A 26,789-nucleotide genomic window follows, 5' to 3' on the forward strand; every position below is an offset into this window, starting at 1 on the left:
TAGAGGTCTTGGCCTACCACGTGATGTAAACATTCCAACCCGCATGAGAAGGGCCCAGCGCTGCTTACTGTTCGTCGGAACCCCATCCAGCACCACTTCGATCGCCTGCCAACCTGTGTTCTATGCTTCACATGGGGAGATCAGAACAGCGGATCCCCTGCATGTGTGTCGCTTTAGGGGCTGCTGTCCGGAAGGCATTAAATCGGCCTAGTCGTGTGTGAGAAGGCAATGGCCCACCCTACAAATCCTTTCCAATGGTTTCACTGGGGACACTTTGCACAGACATCTTTACCTTGGGAACACTTTGCTGAATCTAGCTTGAACACTGCATAAACACCTTTAGCTTCTACCATTTCAAAAAATCTTATCGCTTGCCATTATAACTTATTGGATACAATTAACAAGCTCCTACGTGCCGGTGAAGACCATCAGATCTGCAACCGGGACATTGCTGTCATTATCGCTGCAAGGGCCCTTATAACATTGCCACTAAATCTGACCTTTCACTAGAGTTTAAGGTTTATAGGCTGGGCAGGGTTTTCCTCTATTAGAAGTGTTCAGTATAACTCGTTAACCTTGATTATTCTTTCAGGTGCAAGCAGTAATACATTGTACATGTGAATATAATAGACTGTTTACCTGCAAATATCTTGACTTGGGTTATTGGGAGGAATTCCTTTGCTGAGTTGGTGCTGTTTCCTAAAACTCAGCAGATCTATTACCTCCTTTCTGTGACAATATCTTCTTTGAACTGTCCTAGTAAACATTATCAGAATACAAACAGTTGTCTGATTTATTGTCTTTAAGTGGTGCAAAGACGTCTGAACCCAGAATGTCAGGTGAGTTTGAGTGTTCATTGCAGTGTTGAAGAGCAGGTAAATCTAAGCAGCCTCTTAGGGGGGTCATGTTACATTTGGGGGCGCCCCGGATATTATCTGCAGCTGGCCTTAACCAACCTAGACAAGAGTCACAATCTGCGGTTGCTTGGGGCAGGAGTCAGAGAGCTCCAACAGAGAACAGCACTGTTCTGGAGATCTCAGGAAGTGAACACACTGAGAGAGAAATCAGAAGGTGGCTGAGAGCTCTGGTCCCAGGACACCGGACCTACATTGTGTAAACTGAAGCCACATATGAGATGGATCAAGTCAAGGTACTACTAGAATGGTAGAAAAAGGTACCTATGTGCTTTCAGGAGAAAGAGGTACATCTGGCTGAAGGGGTGATTGCTAAAGTGTTCCCACTCAAAGTGGGGGGAGAAGGGCCCCGTACCTGTGGGAGCTGATTCAAGGGGCCAGTACCCCTCCTCTCTCTTTCTACACGGATATGAGCCGATTGGTTGATAGCTGAGTGAAGAATGGATCTGGAAATGTCAACCAGAGCTATCGAAGACTTAGGTTCTTCTCAGGACAACTGCCAACTCCTGTGGGGGAAGATGAGTTTGAAACTTGGATGAGTCAGGCTCTGCAGGCCATGGAAGAGTGGAGTGTTTTAGAGGCCGTGAAACGACAACGGCTTAGTGAGAAATTTCGAGGTCCAGCGGCTGGTGTGATCCGTGATCTGAGGATGTGCAAGAAAATTTGTGTCCCCATGGACTACATAGATGCTCTGTATGCTGTATTTTGGAGGGTTGAAACTACCGCAGACCTGAGGTACATATTCAACCACACCCATCAGCAGAAGGGAGAGGGTCTGTCTGAATACATCTCTTGAGTAGACAAGATGCTGCATCAAATTATCCTAGAGGGGTATTGACCCCAAAGATGTTGACCAAGCTCGCCTGGCCTGGGTTCTGCAAGGCGCTCGGCCATAACATCCTATTGTTTTGAAGTTACTACTGAAGAGAACTCAAGTGGTACCCACATACCCTGAACTGATAAGAGAAGTATGACAGGAGGAGGCTCTATCAGAAGAGAAAAGCCAACGATCGAGAGAATTGGGCTCTATTGCTGGGAACAAAGAGAAAGTGGTGGCTCGAGCTGTTCATGCGGAGATAGAATTCTCGGATGAAGACAGTGGAATTGAGTCTGAACCGGTGGGCTTGGCCCTTCCTGACACTAATAAGCCAGTGGCTGAACTTGGGCCAACCAAATTGATGGCCCAGGTAGCTCAAGCCCAAACCCAAATGTATCATGCTCTGATGCGAGTGATGGAGACCCAAGCCAAGGTCCAGAAGCAAGGGACCCGTCAAGGTGAACCAAAAACGTACCAGGGGTGAGAGAAGAGATGTTATGGTTGCAGAGAGTTTGGACACGTCCGAGCTGAGTGCCCCAAGTCTGACATCAGCCCTCAATTACTCACTGAAGTTCTGAGAGCATTACAAAAATTACTCTTCCCAAAGCCGGCGGTAAACTTCAGGGGACCTCAGTGAAGAACTAGTTGAGAGTCCCAAAGGGAAACTGCGCTCCAAAGCCAAGAAAAGAAGCAAGAAAATCAAAGGACGCAAGTCATCTGTTACTTCTATCCCTTCTTTACCTAAACGAGTGAAAAACAAAATCCTCAGGGCAGGGAAAACAGAGACGGGAAATCAATGAACACCTTACTGAATGAATAGCTAGACCAACTCCATCGCCTCCAAAGAGGATGGTTAGGGCACAAACTATAGAGCCACCTGTGAGGAACCTACCAATGAACTTAGCGGGGCCCTCCCCTATAGTCTCTGTACAAGTCGATGGCATCTATACACAAGCACTACTGGATACTGGAGCTCAGGTGATGTTGCTATATCGGGATTTCTACCACAAGTACTTGAAGCATATCCCTTTGTGCAAGCTCAAAGAGTTAGAGATTTGGGGCATAGGAACCCAGAAGTGCCCATACGATGGATACATACCCATTAAGATAACTTTCAATCCTGCCATGGCATGAAAACCAGAAACTTTTGACACGCTGGCTGTCGTCTGTCCCTGACCTCCTGGGGCAGGCCGAAATTCCTTATTGATAGGCACCAATACCAATCTTGTGAAGAGACTACTCACTCCTCTGGCCTTGAAGGGCACTCCAGTAGGAAAGATCCATTCTCAGCTGAGGCAGGCGTTCCAGCGAGTGTTACAAGAGAAGAAGGCACCTGCTGAGGGAGTGAGAAGATTGTAGTGATTGGATACCCATGAGAAGGCATTGCAGCCTTGGGAGAGGGCCTGTCTGAAAGCCACGGTCAAGCTGTCCTGGAACCAGCCAGGCCCTTATGTGGCGGTAGAGGCTGATTCAGCAGAGGAGGAGGCTGGAATAGAATTGGTCCCGGAGATCGTAACCACTCGGGCCTTACTAAGAATTGGGGGATGAATTCCTGTCAGTGTGAGGAACATCACTAGTCACCCAATCAGCCTGAAGCCCTGTTTGGTGATCGGAAAAGTGAGTGCCGCCACCCCAGTGGCAGGGGATGAGGTGGTTCAGAAGGAAGGTGGAAGAAGAACCCCAGTTCACTGCCCAAATCTACCCACTGCTTGGGAGGGGAGGATCAAAGCTCAGATAACAAGATGGGAGAAAATGTTCTCCAAGAATGACTTTGATGTGGGTAGTGCCAGGAGTGCTCAACATCGAATTAGACTGACCGAAGATAAGCCGTTTCGAGAAAGGGCTAGGCAAATCCCCTAGTGTGATCTGGAGGATCTTCGAGAGCAGCTGGCTGAATTGAAGAGATCGGGGTCATTAAGGAGTCCAGGAGCCCCTATGCGTCCCTGATAGTGGCAGTGAGGAAGAAGAATGGGTCTCTTTGGATGTGCATCAACTACCGAACCTTGAACTGAAGAATTATCCCAGACCAGTACACAACCCCTCGCATGGAAGAAGCCCTACAATGCCTATCAGGGGCCAAGTGGTTCAGTGTACTGGATTTAAAGAGTGGATATTACCAGATCCCCATGCATCCAGATGACCGAGAACAGACGGCCTTCATCAGCCCTCTAGGGTTTTTCAAATTTGACCGAATGCCACAGGGATTAACAGGGGCCCCCGCTACCTTCCAGAGACTGATGGAGAACACTGTGGGTGATATGAACTTGGTGGAAGTGCTAGTTTACCTCGATGATATCATTGTGTTCGGCAAAATTTTGGAGGAGCATGAAGCTTGGTTGGAGAAAGTTTTCCAGTGACTACACGCCGAGGGGTTGAAGCAGTCTTTAGAGAAGTGCCAGTTCTACCAGACCTCAGTCACGTACCTAGGGCATGTGGTGTCGAGGGAATAGCAACTGACCCTCAAAACTTGGAGGCTGTCACTTTCTGGCCCCGCCCAAATACCGTCACAGAGTTGAGGTAATTCTTGGGTTTCTGCTCGTACTAGAGAAGAATTTCTCACAGATTGCCCGGCTGTTGAACGAGCTGTTACAGAGGCAAACGGAGGGAGACCAACAGAGAACCCAGAAGGGAGACCCCAGGAAGCCTCCTGCGTCCATCCAGGAACAATGGACAGTGAAGTTTGAAAGGTCTTTTGAACGGCTGAAGGATAGCCTGGTTGAAGCACCGGAGTTGGCCTACATTGATCCATCTAAACTGTATGAATTACACGTGGACGCCAGCAGAGATGGCCTTGGAGGGGTGTTATATCAAGAGTCAGAAGGGAAACTCCTCTCCAGTGGCCAATGTGAGTCACAGCATCACCCCCCTGGAAAAGAACTATCCTGTGCATAAATTGGAGTTCTTGGCCCTCAAGTGGGCTGTGGTGGATAAGCTATGTAACTATTTGTATGGGGCTATAAAAAGTAAAAACCACTAGAATCCACTTGTGTGATAAATCAAAAAATATATGTAATGAATGATCAGCCGATTCGTCTGTGCGACGGGTTATCTCCCTGGTAGCAGAGTGACTATATAGTGAAAAAAAGAGAGGGTTGAGACCAAAGCAGTCCCATGACTGCAATCAATGGGAGAATCAACAATGGGACTGATCAATAAAAATTACAACTTTATTAATAAATGCAAAAAAAAACAGTATCAAGAAGGATCCCACTGATGTGGCACAGGGGCCGTATTTTTTTTTTATTAATTTATTTCAGGTACTTATATAACGCCGTCAATTTACGCAGCACTTTACATATACATTGTACATTCACATCAGTCCCTACCCTCAAGGAGCTTACAATCTAAGGTCCCTAACTCACATTCATACATACTAGGGACAATTTAGACAGGATCCAATTAACCTACCATCATGTCTTTGGAATGAGTGAGATACACAGAATCTACACACACTAACAAGTATTGCACACTGTAGACAAAAGATAATAAACAACGTTGAAACATTAAAAATAGATAAGCTGACAGACCCTCCCCCACCTACCCTGGGCGAGAATCTCCCTTAAATAAATGAATTCAAGCCACAAGCGTTATAAATAAGAGTCCTACTTTCTCAGAGTGGCCACAAAACCTTTTGTGGTGAAGACTGACAACAACCCATTGACTTACCTACTGTCCACTGCAAAGTTTAACGCCACTGGGCATCAGTGGTTAGCAGCTTTCAGAGTTTCAGTTTAGCCTGAAATACCGACCAGGTGTGGGAAACAGAGACGCTGACGCTCTTTCCCGAAGGCCTCATTCTATCAAGTTTGGGAGAAGAGTTTGGTTCATTGGAGAAAATTCTGATGAACTTTTACCTACCACTCCACGTTCCAGTCAAGCACTAGCCTCCTTTTATTGAACCTTTTGGTAAAGGATGACCTTGATCCACCTCCTGACACTACTGGGTGGGCCACTAATTTGTTATTGGCTTGTCACAAGATTAATATGACTTCACCTGAGGATGTATATAATTTACTGTTAGAAGATCCCTCGTTGGGTCAGTTGTTAGCTGTTACAACTCCTAGTTTATCAGATGATTAGATATTCAGTTTATGATACAATAAGGTGATCCCATAGGTTGTGATCTGTTTTTAGGGACCAAAGACTTTCAAGTGGGGGGAGGATGTAGCAATGTGGACTACAATTATAAAGTACAGTCATGGCAGTGCAGATGAGCAGGTAAATCCAAGCAGCCTCTTAGGGGGTTGTGCTACATTTATATATCCCAAGCAAGTTTAAATTAATTTACTGTTAATTAACCTACTACTTCTGCTGCAAGTCTGTTCCTTACACCCCACCCACGCATGCACACCCCACGTAGGAGCCGCAAGTAGAATGGGATCCCCCACCCTGCACAGTCAGGCACACCGAATTTCCACAGGCACACATGAGTCAGGAAACAGTCCATCACTTTGTTTTTTTTTTTGTTTTATTGAGGGGATAAAACTTGGATGGGAAGTAGGGTTATTATGTGATGCCCACTTGACTTCAGAAAACTCTTCAGGGACAACTCTTCCTATATACACTCCTTCTCTTCCTCCAGCACTTCACTTGCTTGCAAAACAGACTCAGTTGAGACACTTTTTAGTAAATCTGGAAAAGCGCTCAGCCAGATCAAAGCAAAAGCCTTTTACAGACAGGGACCATGAGCACCTTTAATTGTGTAGCAAAGTCCAGTGTCCAGCTAACATTTCTGTGGCTACTGATCCCAGTACCACCTCTTCGGACACTGCAAGCTGGCCTGGCTGCAGCTGCCCCTTTCACTAGCCCTCCTGGCTACTTCTCAGTCCTCCCAGACTGACACTCTTCCCACAGTCCTCTCAGACTGCACACTCACCAGCTGTCACGTACCTGGTAGGTTTTGAGCCTGAAGTGCAGAGAAAGACCTCCCTTACAGCTCCCACTCCCGTTCCCCTGGAATGGAGGCAGAGGGCCCAGGAGTGAGGAGTGGTATGGGTGCCTGGCAGAATCAACAGTCACCGGAAGTTCAGGAGTGGTGGCACCCTCTGGAACCTGAAGCTGAAGAGGAGGCTGGAGACTGGAATGCAGAGAGGACCAAGAACCACAGCAGGTAAGTAAGCAGGACTGAAGAGCTGGACTGGAACCAGGAACAAGCAGTAGGTAATAGACTGGAACACTGGACTGGAAACAGGAACAAGCAGCAGGTAGTAGTCTGGAACGCTGGACTGGAACCAGGAACAAAGCAGCAGGTAGTAGCCTGGAACGCTGGACTGGAACCAGGAACAAGCAGCAGTTAGTAGCCTGGAATGCTGGACTGGAATTAGGAACAAAGCAGCAGGTAGTAGCCTGGAACGCTGGACTGGAACCAGGAACAGGCAGCAGGTAGTAGTCTGGAACGCTGGACTGGAACCAGGAACAAGCAGCAGCTAGTAGTCTGGAACACTGGACTGGAACCAGGAACAAAGCAGCAGGTAGTCAGACTGGATACTGGTTTCAGACAGAGGGATGGTCAAACAAGCCGGTGGTCAATATCGATCGAGCAGCAGAGGTACCAGGGATTACACAGAGGGATGGTCAGGCAAGCCAAGAGGGTCTGGTGCAGGCGGATAGCAGGATGGTCTAACAGGAAGCCGGGTCAGATAACAGAGTACACAGGTCAGATCAGGTTATGGCACACGGAACGCTGTAGAGCAGACAGGGGGATTGAGTGTGACAGACCGGTTTAAATAGCCCGCCTGGCACTAGCGTGAGTGTGCGCGCGCGTGCCCGTGCGTGACAGCACCCGTGAATGCGTGCGCATGCGCAGTGGCACCCATGGCCGTGTTCCCGTGCGCCTGGATCGCAGATTACTGGCAGGATCTTCATGACATTGCCCCCCCATGGGGCAGCCTCCGGATGCCCCTTTGAAGAAATTTCTCTGGATGGGATCTTTTAAAAGATTGCAACAGGTCTTCAGCATGAATATTGTCCTCAGGTTCCCAAGAATTTTCTTCTGGGCCAAACCCCCTCCATTTTATCAGAAATTGATTTTGGTTACCTCTTTTCCTATGGTCCATGATAGCCTCCACCTCGAATTCCTCCTCCCCATCTACCAAAATTGGATCAGGAGGATCCGTACTTCGGCATGGAAATGGATTAGAATAGAGGGTCTGAGCAGGGACACATGAAATACTGGATGCACTCTTAGTGAATCCGGGAGCTCAAGTTCGTATGCCACCTCATTAATTTTCCGCTTGACAGGAAATGGTCCAAGAAACTTGGGACCCAATTTCTTTGAAGGGCAAGTCATCCTGAGACTTACTGTAGATAACCATACCTGGTCCCCGGGTGTAAGTAACAGCTCACCTCGCCTCTTCTTATCGAAGATTGCTTTATTATATTCCTGGGTCCTGGTCATGGTTTCCTGTAAAACTTGGTTGTTGGAAGTAAAGAAGTCCAACTTCTCCTGAACTGCGGGTACTGTGCACTCTGGAAGAGAATTAGGCAAAAATGAAGGGTGGAAATGATAATTCGCAAAAAATGGAGTTTGTTTGATAGCGGAATGAATAGAATTGTTGTAGGCGATTTCAGGCAATGGGAGAACAGAAATCCAATCATCTTGGGCAAAAGAAGAAAAACAGCGTAAATATTGTTCAAGAGTCTGGTTTGTTCTCTCTGTTTGCCCATTAGTCTGGGGATGATAAGCAGATGAAAATGAGAGTTCAATGTTCAGTGTTTTGCACAGAGACCTCCATAATCGGGAGGTAAACTGTACCCCCCGATCTGACACAATATTAACCGGTACCCCATGGAGCCTGATGATTTCTTTAATGAATGCCTGTGCTGTTTCTGTAGCTGAGGGAGTGCCCTTCATTGGGACAAAGTGGGCCATCTTCGACAACCGGTCTACTATGACAAAAATTGAGGTGAAGCCCCCAGCCAGAGGTAATTCCACAATAAAGTCTATAGAAAGCATTTTCCAAGGCCTATCTGGGACAGGCAATGGTTTTAGCATACCCCATGCCTTGGTTCTGTGCCCCTTGTTCCTGATACAGGTGGTACAGGACTCAACAAATTTCCTACAATCTTCGCGTAACTGAGGCCACCAGAAGGTACGCTGTTCCAGATCAGTGGTCTTAGCCACGCCAAAATGCCCAGCCAATGCATGATCATGACAGAGTTATAGTACTGAAACTCGTAGTGTTTCAGGTATAAAGATCCTATTCTCGTGCCACAGTAACCCATCCTTAACTTGGAGTTCTGACCTAATGGAAGATCCCAATTCTGCGGAAGCCTGCTTAATCTGGGAAAGCAGGTTTCCCTGAAGCAAAAGAAAATTCCCCGGGAACAGAATGGTGTCCGGAGGGGAAACCTCTTGGGACTTGTGAAACATCCTGGATAGGGCATCAGGTTTGGTATTTTTGGAGCCAGGGCGGTAAGTGACATGAAAGGAGAACCTGGAGAAAAAGAGAGCCCACCTGGCTTGGCGTGGCTTCAACCTTTTTGCAGATCTCAAATACTCCAGGTTCTTATGATCTGTAAAAATTAAGACTGGATGAGCGGCACCCTCCAGCAGATAGCACCACTCCTCCAATGCTGATTTGATTGCCAACAACTCTCTGTCACCTACATCATAATTTCTCTCTGCCGTGGACGATTTGCGAGAGAAGAAGGCCACAGGATATAACAGGGCCTTAGTTCCCTGTCTTTAGGACAACACTGCCCATAATGCAATTTCAGATGCGTCCACCTCTAGTACGAACGGCAGAGAGGAATCTGGATGCTTTAGTACGGAGGCGGAAGTAAAAAGGCCCTTGAGAGTCTCAAAAGCCTTTTGGGCTTCAGCAGACCAGTGGCTTATTTAGTTAGCTGTGTGATGGGCATGATGATGGCTGAGAACCCCTTAATAAATTTACGGTAAAAATTAGCAAATCCAACGAATCACTGGATTCCCATCTTGTCTGTCGGGACTGGCCAATCTAAAACTGCAGCGACCTTTTGAGGGTCCACCTTAATGCCTCTACTGGAAATGATTAACCCCAAAAATGGAATACTTTCCTGTTCAAATTCACACTTCTCAGCCTTTGCATATAGGCCGTGTTGTCGAAGCCGGCCCAACACACTTCTGACCTGCCTGCGATGGGATTCAAGGGAACAAGAAAAAATTAATATATCATCTAAATAGACGATAACAAACAGATCTAGAAAGTCTTGTAAAACATCATTGATGAAGTACTGAAATGTAGCAGGGGCATTGCACAGACCGAAAGGCATCACTAGGTACTCAAAATGTCCATAACGGGTACGAAAGGCGGTCTTCAATTCATCTCCATCCCTAATACGAACTAAATTGTAGGCTCCGTGAAGGTCAAGCTTAGTGAATATGGTAGCTGTCCCAAGTCTTTGGAACAACTCTGGTACCAGAGGAAGAGGGTAACGGTTTTTTACAGTGATTTTATTTAGTTTGCGGTAATCCACACATGGTCTGAGGGTCTTATCTTTCCTCTGTACAAAGAAGATGCCTGCACCTGCTGGAGACGTGGACGGACAAATGAAGCCTTTCTTTAGGTTCTCATCGATATATTCATTTAAAGCCCCTTGTTCTACTTCAGTCAAAGGAAAGATTCTTCCAAAAGGAATCTCAGCACCGGGAAGTAATTCGATAGGACAGTCATAGGCCCGGTGAGGGGGTAAGACCTCTGCCCCCTGCTTGCTGAATACATCTAAGAAATCATGATAGGCAGAAGGGATGGAGAGGTGTAGACTAGGATCTGTATCTAGGCAGAGCAAGGTAGAGTTCTCCTGAGCGTTCTGAATTCTGCAAGACTGTTGGCAATATGAAGAAGAAAAGGTAACTTCACCTGTGATCCAATTAATGTCAGGATTGTGGGCCTGTAACCATGGCATGCTGAGGATTATGGGAAACAGGGGTGAGGCGATGATATCCAGGCGTAGCAGTTCTTGATGAGAATTGGAGATGGAGACGGGTATTGGAACAGTCTCTTGGGTAACAGGTCCGGATTTAATGGCGGTTCCATCAGCTAGATGGATGGAAAGTCCATGGGCCTTAGGTAACAAAGGTATCTGGTGTTGGGTAGCAAAAAGAGAATCCATGAAACAACTGCAAGCTCCAGAGTCAATAATGGCGGTTATTTGCAGAGTCTCTCCTGGCAGCTGTAACAGGATAGAGAGAGCAAGGTGAGTAGAATTCTTAGCCAGAGGTGCAACATAGTCATTGGACAGGGATAGGCACTTACGGAGTTTAAGGGGTCAGTTCCTGACATAGTGCCCAGGTTCCCCGCAATACAGGCACAGATTATTCACTCGACGACGTTGTCATTCCTCCTGGGTAAGAGAAGGCCGCAGGACCCCTAATTGCATTGGCTCAGGTGGTGTTGGTGACGTATGATGAAGAACTTTAGGGGTAACCCAAGTTGGGTGAGAAGATCCCATAGCTCTCTCAGTCCTACGTTCTCTTAGGCGTCGATCGATCTAGATGGCTAGATCGATCAAGGCATTTAAAGTCTGTGGTGTACCCACCCTGGCCAATTCGTCCTTCAGAGAGTCAGAGAGTCCCATCCGAAACTGATAGCGGAGAGCCGCATCATTCCAATTTGTGTCCGCACTCCACTTTCTGAATTCAGCCACATAGTCTTCTGCTGCCCTGCGACCCTGTTGCAGGGTGTGCAAAGCCGCCTCTGCAGTCACAGACAGCTGGGGGTCATCGTACAACTGACCCAATGCGTCAAAGAAGGTGGAGAGATTGGTCAGGGATATGCCCTTTTGCTCCAAGAGGCGATGGGCCCAGGTTTGGGGGTCACCAGAAAGCAGAGAAATTACGTAGGCCACCTTGGTAGCCTCCAGGGAAAAGGTACGTGGCTGAAGTGCAAAGAACAATTCACAGGAGTTGCGGAAGGCCCTGAATTTATGGCGATCCCCGAAGAAACGTTCAGGCGTCGGGACTTTGGGTTCTGGAGGGAGCATCACCACCGTTGAGGAAGGCCCGACTGAAGGAGCAGGAGCAGAAGGAACTCCCTGGACTCCAATGGGATTAGACAAGGTTAGTTCCTCCAGCCTGGTGTATCCTTGCTGCAGATTCTTGACTGTTCAGTCAATCCTGCCAGGTGTGCACAAAGTTCCTCCATGGGAGACTTTCCCTGCTCAGGCTCAGACATGGCTGTCTGCTACTGTCACGTACCTGGTAGGTTTTGAGCCTGAAGTGCAGAGAAAGACCTCCCTTACAGCTCCCACTCCCGTTCCCCTGGAATGGAGACAGAGGGCCCAGGAGTGAGGAGTGGTATGGGTGCCTGGCAGGATCAACAGTCACCGGAAGTTCAGGAGTGGTGGCACCCTCTGGAACCTGAATCTGAAGAGGAGGCTGGAGACTGGAATGCAGAGAGGACCAGGAACCACAGCAGGTAAGTAAGCAGGACTGAAGAGCTGGACTGGAACCAGGAACAAGCAGTAGGTAATAGACTGGAACGCTGGGCTGGAACCAGGAACAAGCAGCAGGTAGTAGTCTGGAATGCTGGACTGGAACCAGGAAGAAAGCAGCAGGTAGTAGCCTGGAACGCTGGACTGGAACCAGGAACAAGCAGCAGGTTGTAGCCTGGAACGCTGGACTGGAACCAGGAACAAAGCAGCAGGTAGTAGCCTGGAACACTGGACTGGAACCAGGAACAGGCAACAGCTAGTAGTCTGGAACGCTGGACTGGAACCAGGAACAAGCAGCAGGTAGTAGTCTGGAACGCTGGACTGGAACCAGGAACAAAGCAGCAGGTAGTCAGACTGGATACTTGGATACTGGTATCAGACAGAGGGATGGTCAAACAAGCCGGTGGTCGGTATCGGTCGAGCAGCAGAGGTACCAGGGATTACACAGAGGGATGGTCAGGCAAGCCAAGAGGGTTTGGTGCAGGCGGATAGCAGGATGTTCTAACAGGAAGCCGGTTACTGGCCAATTACTGGCAGGATCTTCATGACACCAGCCCACCCGGCTGACTTCTGGAGAACTCCTGGACATGACATGCTCCTGCTCTTCTCACACTTGCTCCCGTGCCTCCAGGAAGGATATCCTCCATGTGTTGTAGAGGCACCTGACCCCCAGGCTACCCCCCCAGACTAGGGGGCGCCCTTAAGGGCCACCGACAGCCTCCTCAGCACTCCTTCTCCATCTTCCACCTGACTGCCCCCACGCTGGCATGACTTAAGGGTTTTTAAGAGGTGCCCACCCCCTGCCAGCCCACTTTGCTGAGGACTGGCTAGGGCCCTCATCAATACTCCAAGCAGCCCCTCCTAGCATCCACCCTCTACTTCTGGAAGCATCTCCAATGTTCCAGAGAGCAGGAGGAGTTACCAGAGGTGCTGCTTGATGAGTCATCCAGCCTCTCTCAGTCAGCCAATCCTGACCCAGATTCAACCCACGCCTGGTTCTCAGCCAGGCCAATTTACCTTCACTAACAACTATGTACACTAGCACCTAGCTAGAGGGTGCTACACTCCCCCCTAAACAACAGCCTGTCCCCATAGCTAGGAAAAATAAAAATAGCTCCTGCACCCAGGAGCAAGGGCATCCCATAAAAATATAGTTGGAGAGGAAAAAGGGAAACAACTTGGATGGGGCTATATACAAATAGATTAGCCAGTATCAAAAATAGACATTTTTTATTAAAACCGCATATGTACATTACATATCATTAATAACGGTATTTATATACCGTACCCTAGCTACAGGTCCCTGCAGCTAACTCTACCACAGTATAAGGCGCATAAAATTTAGCTGGAGCACCTCCCCCTAAAGGGAAGCCCTCTCAGCAAGCTGGAAAATGTTGAGTCCATCACACAGCAGGGTGAACAGCCATCCACAACGATACATGCAAATAGAACAAAGAAATAAAAAAAAAACACATCCCTTTCTCTAACTTGCTATCTAATCTGTACAGTCTGTCAGCAGGAGGTTATGAGCCTGCATGACAGAGACACTCAAGCAAAGAAACATTTTTTTTTCCCTAAGAGCCGGTTCACACTAGAAGCGGCACGACTTGCAGGTCTCCTCACCGAGGCGACCTGCACACGACTGCCACGGCGACTTGCAAAACGACTTCTGTATAGAAGTCTATGCAAGTCGCCCCCAAAGTAGTACAGGAACCTTTTTTCTAAGTCGGAGCGACTTGCGTCGCTCCGATTAGAACGGTTCCATTGTACAGAACGGGAGGCGACTTGTCAGGTGGCTAGGTCGCCTGACAAGTCGCCCCCGTGTGAACCGGCTCTCAGAGTCTTTGGTAGGAGGAGCCCCTCCAAATTTAGCAAACAGCACTAGGCCTCAACCAAAGTTCTTCAGCTGGGAATGGAACATTCCTCTAGAACAGGTCTGGCCTAGTCTGTGAACAGCAAAGAACAAAGGCAGCAATCTTCACAGCTGTCCGTGCAAATTTTTACCTGCGAGCTGAACTCTCCACATCAGTCCTTCACAGGTAAGGCCTCATGCACACTGGACGTTAAAATAGTTTTTCAGCGTTTTTTTTTTTAGATCAAAAACGTTAAAAACTGCTGGTGAGCTGCGTTTTTGGATGTTTATCTGCATTTTTTTAAAGCAGCCAGGAGCATCGGCAGGGGACCTGTGAAAAGGGGGATCAGGGCTGCTCTGTGCAAAACCACTGCACAGAGGAGGTAAGTATGACATGTTTGTTATTTAAAAAAAAAACAATCTGCCTTTAATATCACTTTAAGGAAACTATCAGTCTTGGTGTAAAATCCAATCAAATTTGGCCAAACTGATTTTTTTTTCTCATTAGTTTAAATAATTTTATTCAAATAACAGATGACTTAAAATAAAATCTACAATCTCCTGTTTATCACTAAGAACATGGCCAATGTAACTCTTACTCAAATCTTGTAACAGTGGCATGGTAACAGCAAAACAGAATGGAGGCACATAGGCTGGCCATACATAGCTTGAACTGCGGTCAAAATTCAAGCTGTTGGTGGGGCTGTTGGCTCCACTCAGCAAAGAAACTTCAAGATGAAAATCAAAGGAGCTGGGTGGAAAATTCTCGGCTGAACAGTGATTGAAGTCAGTCAGATGCGGTCAGTGTTCAGGTAGTCTGACAGCTACAGGAGCAGTGTCTGTCAGAATACAGTAGCCGGCAGGGGAGATTCTACTATCCGTACTGTTTACCATGAATGGGGAAATTAACTAACTGAGAAATCGAGTCACATGCATGACTACTAGTAAACAGGTTATCAATATAACCACTGCAAAAAACAATTAAATATTTACTACTGGCAGAACCATATACATTGTCCAACCTACTTGAGCCCCTTCTTCACAGTATTTTTTTTTACTGAATTAAAGCACTAGATGACAAGAGGACTTTAGGAAAACCAGGATGTGACAGTGATTACCTTATTCTTTATCTCATCTCTCATACTCTGAAATTCTTGCTTAGCTTCACTCTCATTTTCCAGTGTGTTCTGTTCCATGGCTAGGATCACATTTTGTAAATACTGCATCTCCTTGTTTTCTTGCTCCATGATCATCTTTCTGGTAAATAGAGAAGTAAAATACATTCAATGCTAGTAAAATCCGTATTTAATTATCTGTTGTATTTTTTGCTCTCTTTTTTCATCCTTTTTATATATTATTTATGCCTGGCATAGATGATTAAGGCTTCATGCACACGAGACGCAGTATAACCTTCTAAACACCTGCAGGCTGCTGCTCCACCCACCACCATGGATTGCTTTTCAGGAGGACAGCAGAGACTGTCACACATGCAAACTTAGCCTTATTGTCCTGGTAACAAATGTTTTAGAATAAAAAAATTAAAAAATATGTAGCAGGTAGCAATTAAAAGCTGTCTGAGGTTCAAAAAAAGGGGAGGGGGGTTATTTCTGTCTGTGGTCCTGTGCTTGAATTAACATGTAGCAGTGCAGATAGCATTTTTTGAAGGTCAGGAATCACAATCTCCATATTCCTCAGTATAGGTTTCAAAAGTAGACTCCAGCGGGAATTAAACAAAAAAAAAAAAAAACACCTCTATCAACACACCCTGAAAAAGATTTTATAAATGCCTTAGAGCAGGGGTGTCCAACTGAATTTTGTCACGGGTCGCATCAGTAGTATGATTGCCCTCGAAGGGCCAGTTGTATCTGGAGTGTGCTACATACAGAGTGCAGGGTTACCTAGTGCGTTACATACAGAGTGCAGAGCTCAAGATTATGCTACGGAGAGAGTGTAGAGTTCAGGAGTGCACTGTGTACAGAGTGCAGGGTTCAGGAGTGCGCTATGCACAGAGTGCAGGGTTAAGTTCAGGAGTGCGCTATGTACAGAGTGCAGGGTTCAGGAGTACATTATGTACAGGGTGCAAAGTTGAGGAGTGTGCTAGGCACAGAATGCCTAGTTTAAATCAGGGTTGTGCTATGAACAGATTGCAGGTTTAGGGGTGCGCTATGCACAGTGTGCAACAGAAACCCCCCCGCCCCCCACAAAGCTTCCAGGCATCTTCCTCTCCCACCTTGCCTGGCTCTAGTACCTTTCTCTGTAGATGGCTCTGCCTCACCTTGCAGCAAGATCTCTCTCAGATTCTGGAGATCTGTCCCTGCATTGAGTGTGTGCAGAGATCTAGTAGTTTCAGGAGCTGCTGCGAGCAAAGCTGTCCCTTGTAAACACAGAAGGCTTCTGTGTTTACATGTAACAACAGGAGTGGAGGATGAGAGCCAGAAATGGCAGAATGGAATTCCGCCACATTCCAGCTGCAAATTGGGTGTGAGGGCCACATGAAAAGGCCTGGTGGGTGGGATTTGACCCACGGCCCTTGTGTTTGACATATGTGCCTTAGAGTAGGTGGTAAGCCCTGTTCCTCCCCCTCCCCCCCCTGCAACTCCATGGCTGCATTTACTGGCAGTCCTTGTTTCATAACAGTGTATGCAGTGTCAGTAATGCCGTGTACACACGACCGGACTTTTCAATCGGACTGGTCCGACGGAACAAATCCGTTGGACAATCCGACCGTGTGTGGGCTTCATCGGACCTTCAGTGGACCTTTTCTGTCGAAAATCAGATGGACTTTAGATTTGCAACATGTTTCAAATCTTTCCGACGGACTCGAGTCCGGTCGAAAAATCCGATCGTCTGTATGCTAGTCCGACGACGCAAGGGCAGCTATTGGCTACTGGCTATGAACTTCCTTAAATATTCCGGTCATACGTCATCACGTTCAAAAGAATGGACTTTCGAATGGACTTTAGTCCTTTCGTGTGTGTACAAGCCTGGTCGTTCGACAGTCCGTCGTAACTCCGTTGAAAGTCTGTCGGAAAGACCGTCAGACCTTTGCTGCTGAAAAGTCCGCTCGTGTGTACACGGCATTAGAATTATAATGTAGCAATGGTGTAATTGTTACATTGTAATTATTTGGCTTATTCATAGCAGAGATCTGCATATAATGAACAACCAAATTCCAAAAAATTTGGGACGCTAAGTAAAATCTACATAAAAACAAAGCAATGATTTGCAAATCTCAAAAAAAAAAAAAAACATATTTTTTTCACAACAGAAAACATGGACTATTTAAAAAAAAAAAAAGGCCATTTAAACATAATTGATAAAAGCAACACATCTCAAAAAAGTTGGGACAGGGCCATATTCACCATAGTGAGCATCCCCTCTTCTTTTTACAACACTGAGTAAGGACTGCGTTATGAAGACATTCTCTTTAAAGCCTCGTATACACGATCAGATTTTCCGCAGACAAAACCTCAGACTTTTGTCCGAAGGGCGTTGGCCCCAAACTTGTCTTGCATACAAACGGCACACAATTGTCACTACTCTGTACTACGTGGTTTTTCAGCTCTTTAGCGCCACCCTTTGGGCTCCTGCTGCTAATTTCATGTTAGTAGAAGTTTGAGTGTTGATTCACGCTTTTCAGTTTGCGCTTTTCATTTTGTTTCTGAACGGCGGTTCGTCAACCAGCCATGTTGCCATGAATTGGAGGCGATAACGTGTTATTTATTATTGGCCTTGGAGTTATTGCTTTGACATAAGTCCAGTCCAGGAACAGGAGGAGGAGGATTTCTTGGACCAAAAATTGGTTGCTTTATTAATCGTGACCAATGATGTCATATACCTTTGCTGCGGGAGCTCCAGGAGAATAATCCAGATGTTTTTCGGAATTATCTCTGGATGACTTACCCCTGCTTTCATCAACTTTTGGCATTGTTGACCCCCTATATTAAGAAGCAGGACACATGCATGAGGCTTTTGTTTTATTTTTTGGTTGAATAATGATTTGATTTAGTATATTTTCTATATTTTTGGATGCATAGAATGCACTTTTTGGTTAAGTTCTATTGGCAGATAGCATGTCTAATTTTTATTTGTTTTCTTTTTGTAATGCACAATAAAAAAAAATGTGGAGAATAATACTTGGCTATGTGTTTTACTTCAAATGACAGATTGGGAGTAGGCAGTTACATTTTAAAAAATACAATGTAAAATCAACAGGGGACACCAACATAGTTGTATCTTTGATCTTAAAAACATACCGGATAATGGTGTTGTGGTAACTTGCACCAAGAAAAAAAAAATAACAAGCATAATAATATTATTCTTGATATCACTAGAAAAAAAAAGCCTTTGAAAATTTGTTTGCAATAACTCCATCAGTATCACCAGCAAAGCAGCTTCATTATTATCCCATTAAAGAAGAGAACATGCGCTGCATTTTGAGATTTCATAATTTGCCGCGTCACGAATGTTAATTCTCCATTACGAACGCTAGTTTACAAGACCAACCGCTTCTGGCTCGTCCTTGCTTCCGAGCATGCAGGTTTGTACTTTGGACTTTTTTTCCAACTGACTTGTGTACAAACGCTCGGAAAATCCGACAACAGACATTTGTCCGGAAAATTTTAAAGCCTGCCATCCAACATTTGTCCGCAGAAAATCCGACAACAATTGTCCGATGGAGCGTACAAACCGTCGGATTTTCCGCCAACAGCCTGTCATCACACAATTTCCGTCAGAAAATCCAATCGTGTGTACGAGGCTTAACCACTTCAGCCCCGGAAGGATTTACCCCCTTTCTGACCAGAGCACTTTTTACAATTTGGCACTGCGTCGCTTTAACTGCTAATTGCGCGGTCAAGCAATGCTGTACCCAAACGAAATTTGCGTCCTTTTCTTCCCACAAATAGAGCTTTCTTTTGATGGTATTTGATCACCTCTGTGGTTTTTATTTTTTGCGATATAAACGGAAAAAGACCGAAAGTTTTGAAAAAAAATGATATTTTCTACTTTTTGTTATAAAAAAAATCCAATAAACTCAATTTTAGTCATACATTTAGGCCAAAATGTATTCGGCCACATGTCTTTGGTAAAAAAAATGTCAATAAGCGTATATTTATTGGTTTGCGCAAAAGTTATAGCGCCTACAAACTAGAGTACACTTTCTGGAATTTACACAGCTTTTAGTTTATGTCATTTCTTGAGGTGCTAAAATGGCAGGGCAGTAACCCCCCCCAAAATGACCCCATTTTGGAAAGTAGACACCCCAAGGAAATTGCTGAGAGGCATGTTGAGCCCATTGAATATACATTTTTTTGTCCCAAGTGATTGAATAATGACCAAAAAAAAAAAGTTGTCACTAAATTATATATTGCTCAAACATGCCATGGGCATAGGCGTGCGCAGGGGGTGTGCTGGGTGTGCCTGGGCACACCCTAATCACCCAGTGTGGCGCAGATTCCTCCTGCTGATATTTCACCAAAGCTCCCAACAGGGCTCCTAAAAAATTGTAAAAAATAATAAATTAATAAAGGAAGTAAAAATAAAAAAAACTACTGACACCATCCACTGCCCTACTGACAAGTCCACTGCTCTACTGACACTATCCACTGCTCTAATAACACTGTCCATGTTTTAATACATTTGGGGTGCACACCCTAATGCAATAGGCTGCGCACACCTATGGCCTTGGGCATATGTGGAATTACACCCCAAAATACATTCTGCTGCTTCTCCTGAGTACTGGGTACTGGGACTTTTTGGGAGCCTAGCCGCGTACGGGGCCCAAAAAACCAAGCACCGCCTTCAGGATTTCTAAGGGCGTAAATTTTTGATTTCACTCCTCACTACCTATCACAGTTTTGAAGGCCATAAAATGCCAAGATGGCACAACCCCCCCCCCCAAATATACCCATTTTGGAAAGTAGACGCCCCAAGCTATTTGCTGAGAGGCATGTTGAGTCCATGGAATATTTTATATTTTGCCACAAGTTGCAGGAAAATGACAAACTTTTTTTTTTTTTTGCACAAAGTTGTCACTAAATGATATATTGCTCACACAGGCCATGGGCATATGTGGAATTGCTCCCCAAAATAAATTTAGCTGCTTCTCCTGAGTATGGGGATACCACATGTGTGGGACTTTTTGGGAGCCTAGCTGCGTACGGGGCCCTGAAAACTAAGCACCGCCTTCAGGATTTCTAAGGGTGTAAATTTTTGATTTCACCTCTCACTACCTATCACAGTTTTGAAGACCATAAAATGCCAAGATGGCACAACAGCCCCCCCCCCCCCCCAAATGACCCCATTTTGGAAAGTAGACGCCCCAAGCTATTTGCTGAGAAGCATGTTGAGTCCATGGAATATTTTATATTTTGCCACAAGTTGCAGGAAAATGACAAACTTTTTTTTTTTGCACAAAGTTGTCACTAAATGATATATTGCTCAAACATGCCATGGGCATATGTGGAATGACACCCCAAAATACATTCTGCTGCTTCTCCTGAGTACGGGTATACCACATGTGTGGGACTTTTTGGGAGCCTAGCTGCATACGGGGCCCTGAAAACCAATCACCGCCTTCAGGATTTCTAAGGGCGTAAATTTTTGATTCACTCCTCACTACCTATCACAGTTTCGAAGGCCATAAAATTCCAAGATAGCACAAACCCCCCTTCCAAATGACCCCATTTTGGAAAGTAGACACCCCAAGCTATTTGTTGAGAGGCATGGTGAGTATTTTGCAGCTCTCATTTGTTTTTGAAAATAAAGAAAGACAAGAAAAACATTTTTTTCTCTTTTTTCAATTTTCAAAACTTTGTGACAAAAAGTGAGGTCTGCAAAATACTCACTATACCTCTCAGCAAATAGCTTGGGGTGTCTACTTTCCAAAATAGGGTCATTTGGGGGGCGGTTTGTGCCACCTGGGCATTCCATGGCCTCCGAAACTGTGATAGGCAGTGAAAAGTGAAATAAAAAATTTACGCCCTTAGAAAGCCTGAAGGCGGTGCTTGGTTTTCGGGGTCCCGTACGCGGCTAGGTTCACAAAAAGTCTCACACATGTGGTATCCCCGTACTCAGGAGAATCAACAGAATGTATTTTGGGGTGTAATTTCACATATTCCCATGGCACGTTTGAGCAATATATTTAGTGACAACTTTGTGCATAAAAAAAAAAAAAAAAAAAAATTGTCTTTTTCCCGCAACTTGTGTCACAATATAAAATATTCCATGGACTCGACATGCCTCTCAGCAAATAGCTTGGGGTTCCTACTTTCCAAAATGGGGTCATTTGGGGGGTTTTGAACTGTCCTGGCATTTTATGCACAACATTTAGAAGCTTATGTCACACATCACCCACTCTTCTAACCACTTAAAGACAAAGCCCTTTCTGACACTTTTTGTTTACATGAAAAAATTATTTTTTTTGCAAGAAAATTACTTTGAACCCCCAAACATTATAAATTTTTTTAACTAAATGCCCTACAGATTAAAATGGTGGGTGTTTCATTTTTTTTTTTCACAAGATATTTGCGCAGCGAGTTGTCAAACGCATTTTTTTTTGGAAAAAACACACTTTTTTAAAATTTTAATGCACTAAAACACACTATATTGCCCAAATATTTGATGAAATAAAAAAGATTTTAGGCCGAGTACATGGATACCAAACGTCACATGCTTTAAAATTGCGCACAAACGTGCAATGGCGACAAACTAAATACATTTTTAAAAGCCTTTAAAAGCCTTTACAGGTTACCACTTTAGATTTACAGAGGAGGTCTACTGCTAAAAATACTGCCCTCGATCTGACCTTCACGGTGATACCTCACATGCATGGTGCAATTGCTGTTTACATTTGATGCCAGACCGATGCTTGCGTTCGCCTTTGCGCGAGAGCAGGGGGGGGACAGGGATGCTTTTTTTTTTTTCTTTTTTTTTCTTTATTTTTTTTTTCTTTTTTATCTTATTTTTAAACTGTTCCTTTCATTTTTTTTAATCATTTTTATTCTTATCTCAGGGAATGTAAACCTCCCCTATGATAGCAATAGGTAGTGACAGGTACTCTGCCCTCAAAGCATCTGACCACACCAAGATCGGTGTGATAAAATGCTTTCCCAATTTACCAAGGGCGCTGTTTACATCCGGCGAAATCTAAGTCATGAAATGCTTGTAGCTTCCGGTTTCTTAGGCCATAGAGATGTTTGGAGCCATTCTGGTCTCTGATCAGCTCTATGGTCAGCTGGCTGAATCACCGGCTACATTCTCAGGTTCCCTGTTGGGACAGGCGAGCCAGAGAAAAACATGGAAGACTATTAGGGGGCATTCCCTCCCACTGCTTGTAAAAGCAGTCTAGAGGCTAATTAGCTGCTAGGATTGCTTTTACATGAATGCCGACCACTGGCTGAAAAGAATGATACCAAGATGATACCTAAACCTGCAGGCATCATTCTGGTATAACCACTCAAAGTCCAGCAACATACCAGTACGTTGCTGGTCCTTGTTGGGCATATATTGTAAACTTTTTTTTCATGCAGCCTGTGGGCTGAACGAAAAAAAAAGATTGATCGGTGGGTATGCCCACCATTAGAATACCTCCCTTCATCCACCCACTTCTAACGATGGGCATACATGCACCGTATATATATGCCGAAGCATGGGGGCATCCTCCCGCAAAAGTTAGGAGCAAATCGCTCCTCCGCCCTCTGCTGCCCCCATGTTTCGGCATATATGCTGACGTATGTAACTATGGTAGTGAAATCACCTCCGACAGCGCTGGAGTCACGGCTTTATGTATCGTGGGAGCAAACGCTGTTGCTGTCAAGATAAATAAATCCGCTCTGCAGCTGAATGGCGTACCTGAAAACAAAAAAATGGTTAACAATAAAACACAGTAAACAGTAAAGTATAAAAAAATTGCATACCTATAAAGCCAAAATGATAAAAACATAATAACAATAAAACATTGCAGAATAGAATACAGTAAAAAAGAGCAGAATAGAGAGAGAATCGAGAGAGAACAATAAAACGACAACTATTTTTTTTTTTTTTTATTTTATATATTTTTTTGTGTTTTTTTTTTTTTTTTTTTTTTACACTTTTTTTTGTAACTGTAACTTTTGTAACTGTAACCGTTTCCAGGTTCGAGTCTCTCAAAATGCGATGGCATCTTGGGAGACCCTGTGAAAGTGTGTCCTAGTCTGTGCAGTGCTGTACCCTACGCTAATACTCAACTAGTGTATGGTAGCGTTCAAAACATTCACCAATGCAAAGACCAGGATTGTCAGGACAGGAGGGACAATAATAGCGGGTGTCACGCCTATATCCGCACTTTCTGCAGACACAACATTTTCTTTAGGGGGCTCGTTGGGTAGGGGTACGCGGGAGGACATAAGGAAAATGCCTCTCATGCAGCCGGCTTGCTGCATTTGGATTGGGAAGGTGAGGTGGAGCACCGTCTGGAAACAGAAGGGCTCTGACGATCTCTTCCTGGAATTTAAGGACGGATCCAGTCCGTCCTGAAGCTTTGTATAGCACATGAGCGTTCAGCAAAGCCAATTGAAATAAGTATACAGACACTTTTTATACCAGCGTCTGGCCTTACGGCAACTAGGTACGGCGCCAACAACTGGTTGTTGGGGTCCACCCCTCCCATATTGAGGTTATATTCGTGGACACAGAGGGGTTTCTCCACACCACCAGTCGCCTTAGTAATTTGGACTGTCGTGTCAGAATGAAGGGAGGTAAGAACGAAAACATTCTTATTATCCCTCCACTTCATAGCGAGCAAATTATTACACTGCAAGCAGGCTCTCTCCCCCAGCCTAAGACGGGAATCTACAAGCCGCTGGGGAAAGCCCCGGCGATTAGGTCGCACGGTGCCACATACTTCAATCTGATGATCAAAAAGGTGACTAAAAAGTGGCACGCTCATGTAATAATTGTCCACGTATAAGTGGTACCCCTTTCCGAATAAGGGTGACACCAAGTCCCACACAATCTTGCCAGCGCTTCCTATGTAGTCAGGGCAGTTTGTCGGCTCTACGTGGCTATCTTTTCCCTCGTAAACCATAAAACTACATGTATAGCCTGTGGCCCTGTCACAGAGCTTATACATCTTGACCCAGTATCTGGGATGCTTGCTGAGAAGGTACTGTTTAAATGACAAGCGGCCAGAAAACTTAATCAGGGACTCGTCAACGCAGACAACTTGATAGGGAGTAAACAAGTCTGCAAAACGTTGGTTGAAGTGGTTTACGAGGGGCCAAATTTTGTAGAGCCGATCGTATCCAGGGTCTCCATGAGGACGACAGAGTTCATTGTTGTTGAAGTGCATGAACCGCAAAATCTGCTCGTATCGTGCCCTGGCCATGAAGCAGAGAACACGGGCATATGGTGAATTGGGTCAGTGGACCAATATGACCGCAACTCACTCTTTTTGGTTATGCCCATGAGGAGGGAAAAGCCCAGAAAGACCTTAAATTCGGAAACCGTAATTGGTTTCCAATCTCTGGCAAGGGAGGACTGAGGAATAGTGGCGATGTGTTGACCAGCGTACAAATTGCTTTGGTCCACAACAGATCTATAGAGATCTTCGGTGAAAAACAGCAAATAAAAATCAAATGGCGTAAAATCAACTGTTTCCACATGAATGCCGGGTTGGCCAGTGAATGGGGGAAGTACAGGTGCTGCAGAAGTGGTGGGTTCCCAATTCGGATTGGCGGATGCAGCAGGAAGGGCACTATGGGCACGACGGGCCTGTGTTCGTCTTCTTGGTGGCAGCGGGATACTACTTGCGCTTGCCACCTCGCCAGCTTGAACTGCAGTTATGGGACTCGCCACATCACCAAGTGTTACTGCAGTGCTGGATGTACGACCAGGGTGTACTAGGCCGCTGGTGTTCGCCAGTTCACCAGAAGGAATAGCGGCGCTAGTACGGTTACTGCACCTCAACAGTAGAAGAAGAAGATTGGGGTCTGGTACGCCTGACCTTGGCACGGACCAAAACTCCGTCGTCAGAGCTATCTGTCATGGAGCCGCTGCTGTCTACAGGTTCATATTCTGAGCCTGAATCTGACAGATGAGTGACTTCCTCTTCACTATCTGTCATGCTCAGAAACGTGTAGGCCTCTTCACTAGTGTACCTTCGATTTGCCATTTTGGGCTCAAAATTTAGTGGTACACTAGTGAGACTCACAGGTAAAAAAGCTCCTGACTGTTAGCGACTGATTCAAAATGCTACCAAAAAACTGTATGAGATCAGGGATCAGGCCTGACTCAGCGAACGCTGCAGTTATGTGTTTAGTGTTTTGTATGTGACAGTGACCGATCAATACTGCACTTGGGTGGGCTGGGCCGAGGGGCCAAACGCAGGTGCTAGCAGGTCTCTGGTCTGATCCCGCTAACACTGCGTTTTTGGGGACCCTAAACTGCTGGGGACGCTAGTATAGATCTGATCGGATCAGATATTGATCCGTTCAGATACTATACCACTAAGGGAGGTGTATGCTGCGTGCGTGGGTGTTAGTGATACTGGAACTAACCTGACGCTGCCTGGGGGGGATGCAGACCCTATCTGACCCTAAAAACTTAACTTATATCACCGCCGGGCAATTAGGGGGTTAAACCTTTTATTAGGTAATAAACGGCGGGTGCCCTGAAACTATAATAAACAAACTAACTAACCAGTGTCACCTGTAACACTTATACAGTGATCAATGGTGAAAGGGTTAACTAGGGGGCAATCAAGGGGTTAAAACCTTTATTAGGTAGTATATGGGGGTCCCTGTCGCTATAAGACACTGACGGCGAACCTATATACTTACCTCCCTAACCAGCGTCACCTGTGACACTAATACAGCGATCAGAAAAACGATTGCTTAGTGACACTGGCGACGGGGGGTGATCACAGGGTTAAAACTTTATAGTGGGGTTAGGGGGGTACCCTAGACCTAAAGGGGGCTAACCCTAACTGCCCTACCACTTATAACTGTCACAAACTGACACCAATGCAATAATCAGAAAAAAAAAAACTGCTATTGGTGTCACTGTGACAGGGGGTACAGGGGGGTGATGGGGGGGGGGTGAAAAGTGTGCCTGCATGTTCTGCTGGAAGTGTAGTGTTGGTGCAACTCACATTGATGTCTTCTCTCCTCGGCACGGGAACGAAAAGACTGGCTCGAGGAGAGATGACATCACTTCCTCCGCTTCTGTTTACATTACAGAGGCCGAGGAAGCATTTCATTCGCCAGCTGAGCCATGAAAAGCTATATCTTCAGTCAGGAAGTTTGCCAGGATTAGGGTCATAAGCTACAAGGGACTCTTTGGTGGCCTGCAGCTCCATATAGGATCACTTTCAGTCCAGTTTTGCGTAAAGGTTCAGTCATGATGGCAGCTTGTCTGAGGGCTTTATCTTAAACCAGGAAGTTTGTCAGAATCTGGACCATATGCTACGAGGGACCCTTTTTTTGGCATTCTGCCTAGTCCGGGTAATGTTTATACCCATACTGGGATGCAATCCGAGGTAGCTTTGGGATCCTATGAGAACAAAAGTATTATTCTCCTCACATGCAAGACCACTAAGGATAACTGGCTCAATGCCCTGGATATTGGGATACTCTGAGCATGCTCACATGTTGCAGCTTTCTTTGGAGATTTAGGTCATTTTTGAAAATTCTTTTTATTGAGTTTTATGTTTGAATATACAAAACAGAGCCTATTGGGCATACCCAGGCTCAGCTTGTAACATTGCAAAAAAACAAACTATATAAAAAATAACCTTAACAGTAGTGCCACTATT

At 45.5% G+C, this 26,789-nt stretch overlaps 1 protein-coding gene across 10 annotated transcripts in view; it reads right to left on the reverse strand.

Moving 5' to 3' along the window:
• Positions 1-26,789, reverse strand: part of DRC2 (dynein regulatory complex subunit 2) — a 224,561-nt gene that overhangs the window by 16,002 nt on the left and 181,770 nt on the right. For all 10 annotated transcript variants that reach the window (XM_073614065.1, XM_073614064.1, XM_073614066.1 and 7 more), the window contains one exon: positions 15,115-15,253. In XM_073614065.1, coding sequence (XP_073470166.1) covers positions 15,115-15,253 — 139 coding nt within the window. The remainder of the gene's footprint in view (positions 1-15,114; positions 15,254-26,789) is intronic.

The sequence above is a fragment of the Aquarana catesbeiana genome, linkage group LG02 (genome assembly GCF_042186555.1).
Source record: "Aquarana catesbeiana isolate 2022-GZ linkage group LG02, ASM4218655v1, whole genome shotgun sequence".
Lineage (NCBI taxonomy): Eukaryota > Metazoa > Chordata > Amphibia > Anura > Ranidae > Aquarana > Aquarana catesbeiana.